An 11,974-nucleotide genomic window follows, 5' to 3' on the forward strand; every position below is an offset into this window, starting at 1 on the left:
CTCACAGTTATGCCATGCCTCAACAAGGAATCTTGGAGATTGAGTTGTTTGATGTATGGGGCATTGACTTCATGGGACCTTTCTCACTATCATACTCAAACACTTATATTCTGGTGGCAGTGGATTATGTATCCAAATGGGTGGAGGCTATTGCAACACCCACTAATGACACTAAAACAGTGTTGAAATTCCTCCAGAAACATATCTTCAGCAGATTTGGTATCCCTAGAGTGTTAATCAGTGATGGGGGCACTCATTTCTGTAATAAACAGCTTTACTCTGCTCTGGTACGTTATGGAGTCAACCACAGGGTGGCTACTCCATATCATCCACAAACTAATGGGCAAGCTGAAGTCTCAAATAGAGAACTCAAAAGAATCCTGGAACGGACTGTAATTAACCGTAGAAAGGATTGGGCAAGAAGCTTGGATGATGCTCTGTGGGCATACAGAACAGCATTTAAGACCCCTATAGGAACCTCTCCATACCAGCTTGTGTATGGAAAGGCGTGTCACTTGCCAGTGGAACTGGAACACAAGGCCTACTGGGCAACCAGATTCCTGAACCTTGATGCCAAGTTAGCTGGAGAAAGACGATTACTCCAGTTAAATGAGCTAGAGAAATTTAGACTCAATGCTTTCGAAAATGCAAAAATTTACAAAGAGAAAGCAAAAAGATGGCATGATAAGAAATTGTCATCCAGAGTCTTTGAGCCAGGACAGAAAGTTCTGTTATTTAATTCAAGGCTCAAATTATTCCCTGGAAAATTAAAATCCCGGTGGAGAGGTCCATATGTAATTACAAGTGTATCACCATATGGATACATAGAACTTCAGGATAGTGACTCCAACAAAAAGTTCATTGTTAATGGACAAAGAGTCAAACACTATCTTGAAGGAAATTTTGAGCAAGAGTGCTCAAGACTGAGACTTAATTAAAACTCAGTAACAGTCCAGCTAATGACATTAAAGAAGCGCTTGCTGGGAGGCAACCCAGCCATTTCCTAAGTTATTTACTAATAAATTTTCTTTCTTTACAGGTTTAAGTTCAAGTATCTTCAAAGGTGAAATAGCAAATGGTTGAAGTCACAAAGTTACAGGGAAATTTGGAAGCTCACTAGTGTGAAAAAGCCAGTAAGAAATACTTTGGACGTTAAACGCCCAAAAGAAGCTCCCACTGGGCGTTTAACGCCAGTAAGGGTAGCCATCTGGGCGTTAAACGCCAGAAAGGAGCATCTTCTGGGCGTTAAACGCCAGAAAGATGCACCTTCTGGGCGTTTAACGCCAGTCTGCTAGCATCTGGGCGTTCAGAAAAACGCCCAGTGACGAAGGACTTCCTGGCGTTCAACGCCAGAAAGAAGCACCAAATGGGCGTTGAACGCCCAGGAGAAGCAACATGTGGGCGTTGAACGCCCAAAACATGCACCATGTGGGCGTTCAACGCCAGGATGATGGGAAGAGGTACAATTCGTTTTTCTTCATAATTTTTCAAAATTTTTATGCTTCAATTCTTGATTTCTTGCATAAACATATTTCAAATTATCATTTTCAATTCCAAAAGTTTTTACCCTAATTTCTAAAATCCAATTGTACGAATGTTTTAGATATATCTTAACCCAAAAGAACAAATGGCTTTCAAATCGAATCCAGCATCTTTTCAAATTTGTTTTCAAAACTTAATTATTTTTTTAAAAAATATTTTTCAAAAGTAAATTTCGAATTTTATCTTTTAAATTATTATTCATATCTTTTTCTTTTAAAAATTATATCTTTTTCTGATCATATCTTTTAAAAATCATATCTTCTATCTTATCTCTTTCTTATTTTTTCGAAAATTACCCACCCCCTCCCTATATCTTGTATTCGGCGCCCTCCTCCTCATCACCATCCCACAATTGCTCTCCTCCTATCCCTCTTCTTTCTTCTCTTTTGCTTGAGGACAAGCAAAGCTCTAAGTTTGGTGTGTTTTACCCGTGATCACAAAAACTATTGTGTCTCTTGATCATGGCTCCTAAAGGGAAACAACCCAACCCAAAAGGCAAGAAAGAAAGCACTCCAAAGCCACTTTGGAATCAAGGGAAGTTCTTAACTAAAGAACATTCAGACCATTACTACAAGATAATGAGTCACAGATCAGTGATCCCGGAAGTCAGATTCGATCTGAAAGAAGATGAATATCCGGAGATCCAAGAGCAAATTCGAAACAGGAATTGGGAAATTCTGGCCAATCCTGAAACGAAAGTGGGGAAGAATATGGTTCAGGAATTTTATGCTAATTTATGGCAGACAGAAAGGCAGAGAATCATTGGAGCCGCCCTCTTTGACCATAAGACAGTAGTCAGAGGAAAGATCATTCATACCAATGCTGACAAGATCAGGGAGATATTCAAGATTCCTCAACTAAAAGATGACCCAGACTCCTTTAATAGGAGAATGATGAGGGTCAATAAAGGGTTGGACAAGATCCTGGAAGACATATGCATCCCTGAAGCCAAGTGGACCACCAGCACGACTGGCGTCCCTGTTCAACTCAAAAGGAAAGATCTAAAACCAGTAGCCAGAGGCTGGCTGGATTTCATTGGGCGTTCCATATTGCCCACCAGCAACCGTTCTGAAATAACCATCAAAAGAGCTGTCATGATTCACTGCATCATGTTGGGAAAAGAGGTAGAAGTCCATCAGCTGATCTCATGTGAGCTATACAAAATAGCAAACAGGAACTCTAAGGACGCCAAATTGGCTTATCCAAGCCTAATTTCTATGCTTTGCAAAAATGCTGGAGTAAAGATGGGAATAACTGAATATATCCTAATTGAAAAGCCCATTACTGGAACATCAATGGTCAGACAACAGCAACAAGATGATCCAACCAAGAGGAGAGCACAAGAAGCCCTCCCAGAACTGCCCCAATTCGAATACTGGGAACATCTTGAGGCTTCTATTTCCAGATTGCAAGAGGCTATGGATCAAATAAAGGAAGAACAGAATAATCAAAGCAGCATGATTTTCAAACTGCTCAAGGAACAGGAGGAGCAAGGGCGTGATCTCAGGGAGCTGAAGCGCCAAAAGATTAATCCATGAAAAAGCACCACATATTTTAGAGAAGCACCTACTCCTCAAAACAACAGGTTGCTGAGTTCCAATTTTTCTTTCCTTTTCCTTTCCCTTTCCTGCTTTTAACTTAGTGATAGGATAATTATAGAAATTTACCTTAGGAGATATTTAGTTTGTCTATTTTGATTTTATTTTCCAATTAAGCTGTAATTTATTTTTCTCATCATCATCAGGCATAAATAAAGTAGTAGAATTTTTCTAGAATAAAGAAGTAATCCATATTTATGAGTTCTTAGTAATAAAGACTATAATTAATTATATGTGGTGGCAATACTTTTTGTCCTCTGAATGAATGCTTGAACAGTGCATAAATTGTACTTTGATTCTGATGAATATTGGCTCCTGAAAGGATGAGGAACACGAAAAATATTATTGATGATCTGAAAAATCATGAAATTGATTCTTGAAGCAAGAAAAAGCAGTTCAAAAAAAAAAAAAAACAAGCCATGAGCACTAGCCAAGAGTAAAAAGGGATCCAAGGCTTTGAGCATCAATGGATAGGAGGGCCCAAGGAAATAAAATCCAGGCCTAAGCGGCTAAACCAAGCTGTCCCTAACCATATGCTTGTGGCATGCAGGTTCAAGTTACAAGCTTGAGACTGAGTGGTTAAAGTCGTGATCCAAAGCAAAAGAGTGTGCTTAAGAGCTCTGGACACCACTAACTGGGGACTTTAGCAAAGCTAAGTCACAATCTGAAAAGGTTCACCCAGTTATGTGTCTGTGGCATTTATGTATCCGGTGGTAATACTGGAAAACAAAGTGCTTAGGGCCACGGCCAAGACTCATAAAATAACTGTGTTCAAGAATCAACATACTACACTAGGAGAATCAATAATACTATCTGAATTCTGAGTTCCTAAGGATGCCAATCATTCTGAAAATTTAAAGATACAGGGGGATGCCAAAACTGTTCAGAAACAAAAAGCTACAAGCCCCGCTCATCTAATAAGAGTATGAGCTTCATTTAAAACTCTAAAATATTATTACTTCTTAATTTCTGCTAAAGCCTATTTTATTTATCTAGTTGCTTGAGGACAAGCAACAGTTTAAGTTTGGTGTTGTGATGAGCGGATATTTTATACGCTTTTTGGGGGTAATTTCATGTAGATTTTAGTATGTTTTAATTAGTTTTTAATAGAATTTTATTAGTTTTTAAGCAAAAATCATATTTCTGGACTTTACTATGAGTGTGTGTATTTTTCTGTAATTTCAGGTATTTTCTGGCTGAAATTGAGGGAGCTGAGCAAAAATCTGACTTAGGCTGAAAAAGGACTGCTGATGCTGTTGGATCCTGACCTCCCTGCACTCGAAATGGATTTTCTGGAGCTACAGGAGTCCAATTGGCGCGCTCTCAACGGCGTTGGAAAGTAGACATCCAGGGCTTTCCAGCAATATATAATAGTCCATACTTTGCGCGAAGATAGACGATGTAACTTGGCGTTGAACGCCAAGTTCATGCTGCTGTCTGGAGTTAAACGCCAGAAAAACGTCATGATCCGGAGTTGAACGCCCAAAACACGTCATAACCTGGAGTTTGACGCCAAGAAAGGCCTCTACTCGTGGATAGCTTTAATCTCAGCCCCAGCACACACCAAGTGGGCCCCAGAAGTGGATTTCTGCACCAATTATCTTAGTTTATTCATTTTCTGTAAACCTAGGTTACTAGTTTACTATTTAAACAACTTTTACAGACTTATCTTGTACCTCATGACATTTTCAGATCTGAATTACATACTTTTGACGGCATGAGTCTCTAAACTCCATTGTTGGGGGTGAGGAGCTCTGCAGCGTCTCGATGATTTAATACAATTCCTTTGTTTTCCATTCGAACACGCTTGTTCTTATCTAAGATGTTTATTCGCGCTTAATTGTGAAGAAGGTGATGATCCGTGACACTCATCACCTTCCTCAATCTATGAACGTGTGCCTGACAACCACCTCCGTTCTACATTAGACTGAATGAATATCTCTTAGATTCCCCAACAGAATCTTCGTGGTATAGGCCGGATTGATGGCGGCATTCATGAGAATCCGGAAAGTCTAAACCTTGTCTGTGGTATTCCGAGTAGGATTCTGGGATTGAATGATTGTGACGTGCTTCAAACTCCTGAGGGCTGGGCGTTAGTGACAGACGCAAAAGAATCAATGGATTCTATTCCAACCTGATTGAGAACCGACAGATGATTAGCCGTGCTGTGACAGAGCATAGGAACGTTTTCACTGAGAGGATGGGAAGTAGCCACTGACAACGGTGACACCCTACACAGAGCTTGCCATGGAAGGAATCTGCGTGTGAGAAGAGGATTTCAAGGAAAAGTAGAAATTCAAAGGACAAAGCATCTCCAAAACTCCAACATGTTTCTCATTACTGCACAACAAGTAACGCTATTATTCCCCTTTATTATTCCAACTTACAATTTTAAGTAGTTTGGTTTTTTTACAAGTAAAATCCAATTAACCTTATTGGCATCCTGACTAAGATTAATAAAATAAGTATTGATTGCTTCAAACCAATAATCTCCGTGGGATCGACCCTTACTCACGTAAGGTATTACTTGGACGACCCAGTGCACTTGCTGGTTAGTTGAACGGAGTTGTGTACATACTAAAGATCAAAAGATAGAAATCACAATTTCGTCCACCAGTATCCACCTGAGATACAGTTGATTATGCCCCGAGGTTGTTCATATTGGCTTGAAGACACCTTCTCCTTTTCCCGGTGTTGTTGTTCTGACAAAGTATTGCCTGTGGAGGGTGGTGTACACTTCTGCATATGGCCACCGATGTATTTGTCCAGATGAACTTGCCGAGCTAGCCGCTCTAAAAGGTCTTTTGTGACTACACATTCGTCGGTGGTGTGGCCATGCTTCTGGTGGAAAGTACAGTATTTGGATTTGTCCACATTCTTGGTGTCTTGATATGTGCTGGCCTTCCTTGGTGGTTTGATCAATTTTGAGTTCAGGATCTCTTTGATGATATCCTCCCATTTTGTGTTGAACTGCATGTAGGATTCAAATCGAGGGGTTAGTTTAAAATTTTTCTTGCTATTTTGCGTCTTATCCTCGTCTTTGTAATATGTTTTGTCGGATTTTCGAGCTTGTCTGAGCTCTTTGATATCAATTTGTCCCTTGGCCTTTTCGCGAAACTCGGCAAGGGTCTTCGGCTTGGCTACCGCGATGGTCTCTTGGAACTTCCCTGGCCGAAGCCCACTCTTGATGGCATGTAGATGGACTTCGGGGTGGAGGTCTGGTATGCTCATTGCAACCTTTGTGAAGCGAGTCATATAGTCTTTCAAGCTTTCATTCTGGCCTTGCTTGATTGTGTTCATATAATCTGAATCATGTAGATAAATAGCAGATCCAGCGAAATGATCTTCAAATAGCTTGGCCAGCTCTTGAAATCGCGAGATAGAACCTGCAGGCCAAGCACAAAGCCAGTCTAGTGCAGGACCATCTAAATAAGATGGAAAGCAACGACATAAAATAGGATCAGATGCACCGTTAACGATCATTATTGATCGAAATTTTTTGAGGAACTTCTTTGGGTCTCTAAGTCTGTCGTAGGGGGTGAGAGTCATTGGTAAGGTAAATCTCCGCGGCAGTTCAAAGTTCATCACATCTGCTGTGAATGGTCTCACAGAATTGTCGGGCTCCTTATTATCGTCTTCAGGCCGGGCTTCCTCACTTTGTGGCTGTACCCGAATAGTGTCGGAAACATGTGATGGGTCAGATTGGTGTTTCCCATCTTTCGGTTGTGGTTAACGACCATCGTTATTCTCAATTTGGGCATTGTCCAATTCGGCGATTTGAGCAGCCATTCTCTGATTTTCTTCTGCCATACGGTGGTTGGCCTATTGTAGCTCAGTTACCATCCGAAGGAGTTCGAACGGGGAAGGAGGTTGTGCATCATCCATGGGCACAGGTGAAGGTAACGGGGCCGAGAAAAAGAGAGGGTTTTATATTCTTCCAGGCCCCACAGTGGGCACCAATTGTTCTTGCCTGAACGTTCTAGAGAATAGGTCGGCCGCGTGCAAATTGCTGAACTATTCCTTCTAATGCCGAACTATGAATCTCGTTTATTCGTACTTTGCCTTCGTGACTCGTGAGCAGAGAGAGGGGAGAGTGTACCTGCAAAGGCACTCCAATGCTTAAGTCAGTATTGAGAATTCAGTGTGTCTAAGAAATACTTTTACCTTATTTTTATATGTGGCGAGGTCTTTGTCAGTTACCTTTTGCGCAATCAAATCGTTCCTGGGAAGATTTGTAACGTGTCCGATTATTGTACCGTTTGGTCGGACGTTAGGATTGAAGTATTATTCGGTCGAGTTATAGCTCATTAAGCCGAGCTATAACGTATGATACTGAATTATAACTTGTATTTGTAACTGCCATATTAATACTTATCATAAATTTTTATCAAATTATAAAATATTAACTCAATAAGTATTACATATTCAAAATTAAATTAAAAGTTTCAAATCAAAGTGTTACAATAACTTTTGTGCTATTTGATTAAAAAAAAATTATTGGATACAATTGCCTTAAATCTAATTACACTCCAAGTCACCAATGACACTAAAGCACCATCTCAATTGAAGAATTTATACAACCTCACACTTATATTAGAAGTCAAAGTAAATGATTTTAACTTTAAAAAAGGCTCTCAACTGTTATCAAAATATTTGTCCCAATAAAAAATACTGAAACTCGACCCAACTAACAAGTAATACTACAAAAATTTTATTTATTCAAAACATCATTTATATTGCTCGTTTATATTCTTCATTGATTATAGAAACTAACTTCACCTACACTAATATCATTAGATCTAGATGATATATCAATCAAGGGATTAAGGAGAAAGAAAAGTAAATAAATCCAAGATACATATTCAAATGAAGAACATATATACAAAGATGAAAAAAAATAATAAAAAATATATACAAGTTAACAATTTAGAAAGAACATGTATTCATAAGAATATATGAAAAAGAAACAAGTCTAACATAACCAAAAATAAAAAAGAGGATAAACACTATATAAAAAAATTAAGTCTGTCAATTAAAATAAATATAAAAATAAAAACAACAAATAAAAATGTAGCTTTGTACAACTTTAATATAAAAAATTTTTATATTATAAAATATTTTAAATAAAAAACACATCAAATTTAATAATTTATATATATTTTAATTAATTTTTAAATAATATAATATTTATTAAAATATATTTTATACTAGCATTAATTTATTACCTCATACATCGCACGAATCTCAGTCAAATTAAAGTTATATTAAGAGAAAGTTTTACTTGTACATCAGAATTGAAATTTGAATTTTAGACATTCTATTGTTCATTCATTTCTTACAACTTAACTTTCTTTTTTTCAGATTACATGAATAGAAAAGAACTTAACTTTCTTCTTTTCAAGCTACATGAACAGGAAAGAGAAGTAATATAAAAATTGGAATCAAATTTTAGGAAATTTATCATCATTGCAAAAATACTTTTTTAATAGATTTTTTAATTTTTTAATCATTATTATAGCTTTTTAATAACTTTTTTCTGTTATTATTAATAGCTTTTTAGCCAATAGCTTGTGCTAATAATAAATAGAATACAACTGTATTTTTTGTTAAACATATATATTATTTGTTTTTTAGTCTTTATGTTATTCTTTTTTTTTAACTTTTCTCCTGCAGTCAATGATGTTTTTGTTACTGATATTCCTATTATTATATTATTTTATTGAAATAATTTTAAAAAATATTATGTGCACACCAAAAAACACTCACCATATTATATCTTTAATTGCTTAGTGTATGTTTTTAAGAAAAAATTATTTAAATCTCCTTAACTTTGAAACTAACAAATTGGTTATCCAATAAAAATTACCATGTTTTTACATAAAAATTTGGACGAATTCAACAAGACTTCCGAAAATTTAATAAATTTATATATTCTCATTTTCACGCGAAATAATTACCAATAAAACAAGCATAACAGACTTACCTACCAGAAAATAATATCATTATTGAAAGAAAATAATATAATACAACTTGAATTTTTTTTAACTATGCATAATATAAAAAGATTCTATACGAGTCCAATTATTATTTTTTTTTCTCTAAGTAATTTTATTGGCTTATCTTTAAACACTTTTTGTTAAATATAAAATGATACACATCTTATTAATTTGTTAAATCTGAACTTTTTATTTATTATATTTTATTTAAATGATCTAAATTTTAAAAAGATAACCTGTTAATTAGGTTAACTACTTTCTTTTTTATAAAATTTGAATTTTTTTTGCAAGTTTTAGATATTGGACTGAAGTCCAAAAACAAAAAGATAGTACATGAATATTAATTATAACATGACTATACAAAAAAATTATTGGGCTTTAGAATTAAAATAAATAATACATAAGAAATAAGTTGAAAATTCATACACCAAATTAAAAAAAATACATTAGAATCTTAGAAAAAATAATATTAAATATATATTATGTATATAATATTAAAATTTAAATAAATTTTATTTTGTGTAAAAAATTATAATATTAAATATGAACACAATCATAAAAGATTTTGTGTTATATAAATTTAATTAATTAATTATTAATATATATATATATATCACGTAAAAAGAAAACAAATATAAAATAATTTTATTTTGTGCGAAACAAAATTATAACATTAAATATAAAGACAATGATAAAAGATTTTGTATTATATAAATTTAATTAAAAAAACATATATACTCACTTAAAAAGCAAACAAACATATAATAATTTTATTTTGTGTGCAACAAAATTATACTATTAAATATAAGGATAAAATACATAATTAAACCAAACTTAAAACAATATTACATAATTTACTCAAAAAAAAAAAAAAAACGTTACACAGATCACCAAAGTGCATATTTCTATATAAATGAAATGAGATACATTCGATTTTTAAATTCCCATTGTAACTGATTCGATTTGCATTCGTCTTAGTAATTCAAATTTACTATGGGGATTTATAAATTGAATGCATCTCATTCGATTTATATAGAAATATGTACCTAGGTGAGTCATATAACGTTTTTCTTTTTGGGTCAATTATGTAATATTATTTTGGGTTTGATTTAATTATGTATTTTATCCTAAATATAAACACAATGATAAAAAATTTTGTATTATATAAATTTAATTAAAAAATAAATATACTTACGTAAAAAATAAATAAACATATAACAATAATAATAATCTCATTAGTTATTTATCTATCTAAAGCTAAACTAGCTTCTTAAATATAAATAAAATTATAACACTGTGTTTGGATGATAGACTAATATTGAGAGAAAGACTGAAAGAAAAAAATTAAAAGAGGACAGAGACTACACAGTTCTTTGTGTTATATTTAATGTAAAGCGTATAAGATTGAGTTATGTCTTAATATCTTTTTTATTTAAGATAAATATAAAGAATGAAACAAACAAAAATAGTTAAATATATTTTTTGTAAAGAAATATTTTAATATTTTAAAATAATAATATAAAACTTTAAACATAATTAAATAACTTTAATTTTAAATTAGTATTTTATTATTTCCAAGATTAATCCTAAAAGACTATTTTAATATCTTAAAAATTAAATAATACGAATTAGTTCTTATAAAATTACCTTAGTATTTTTAGTAACATTTAGACCTTGTTGTGTTCTTATAAAAATTAATTACAAGGGTATTTTAGTTTCTTTTTTAGTTTAAAATGATAATTTTTAATATAATTAAAAAATATTTATTCTCAAAGAGTATTTTAATTTTTATTCTAAAAGGGTATTTTAATTTTTTTAATGATTAATTTTATTTTAATATTTAATTAATATTTTTAATTTTTAATGCAATCAAAGAATTTCAAATAACCTATAAGTGTAAATTAGTATTTTAAAATTAATGCGTAAAATATATTTTAGTACTTTAAAGAGTAAATGGTCAAATTAATTCATGAAAGATCACCCGTTCTCTAATTTAGTTTCTAAAGAGTTTTTTTAATCAAATTTGTCCTTTAAAAGATTTTAAATTAATCATATTAGTCATTTAATCACTTCTATTGTTAACGACGTCAGAGTTTGTTGATATAGTACGTTAAATAACATAACACACACCTAGTAGTCCTAATTAACTATTAACATTATTAGTTAATGATATTAGATAAAATGAACACCCAAACTAATTGAGAAATTTCAATACCTCAAGTTTTCCCCTCAATTAGACTTTGATTTGATATAATTTTATAAATTTATAATATTAATAGTCAATTAAGACTATTAGGTTGCATTTGATTTTAAAAACAGAACAAGACAAGATATAGAGAACTAGACAGAAAGAACAGAGACACACAAATTAGTGTTCTTGTATTTTGTTTGGTAATAAACTAGAATAAATTATGAAAGTCTAATTTATTATCAATTTTTTTCATTCAAAGAATTTAGGAATAAAAATATAGTAATAAGAGTTATGATTATAAAAAATTAACAAGAATAACGAAAGAAAACATAAAAAATAAGTTGTGTCTCTTGTTAGTGTCTATGTGTCTTTTCTGGTTAGATGAACATAAAATACACTAATTCAGTGTCTCTGGACACAATGTTTCTATCAATGTTTTATCTGTCAAACACAATTTTATGTTTCTATATTTATGTCTTAGTGTTCCGTGCCTGTAAACAAACGCACCTTTAGGTGTGTGTTGTAGTGTCACTTAACTTGTCACATTAGCAAATTTTGACCCCATCAACAAAGAAAGTGACGAAATGACTACCATGACTAATTTAAAATCTTTAAAGAATGAGTTTGATTAAAAAAAATTTGAAGAC

General features: G+C 33.1%; 1 protein-coding gene across 1 annotated transcript; it reads right to left on the reverse strand.

Moving 5' to 3' along the window:
• Window positions 1–5,738: 5,738 nt before the first annotated feature.
• LOC130950004 (uncharacterized) lies at window positions 5,739–6,689 on the reverse strand. The gene has a single exon (XM_057878578.1). It carries the CDS (start codon window positions 6,687–6,689, stop codon window positions 5,739–5,741), a length of 951 nt encoding a protein of 316 aa, XP_057734561.1.
• Window positions 6,690–11,974: the final 5,285 nt, after the last annotated feature.

Source organism: Arachis stenosperma, chromosome 9 (assembly GCF_014773155.1).
Source record: "Arachis stenosperma cultivar V10309 chromosome 9, arast.V10309.gnm1.PFL2, whole genome shotgun sequence".
In the NCBI taxonomy this organism is placed as follows: Eukaryota; Viridiplantae; Streptophyta; class Magnoliopsida; order Fabales; family Fabaceae; genus Arachis; species Arachis stenosperma.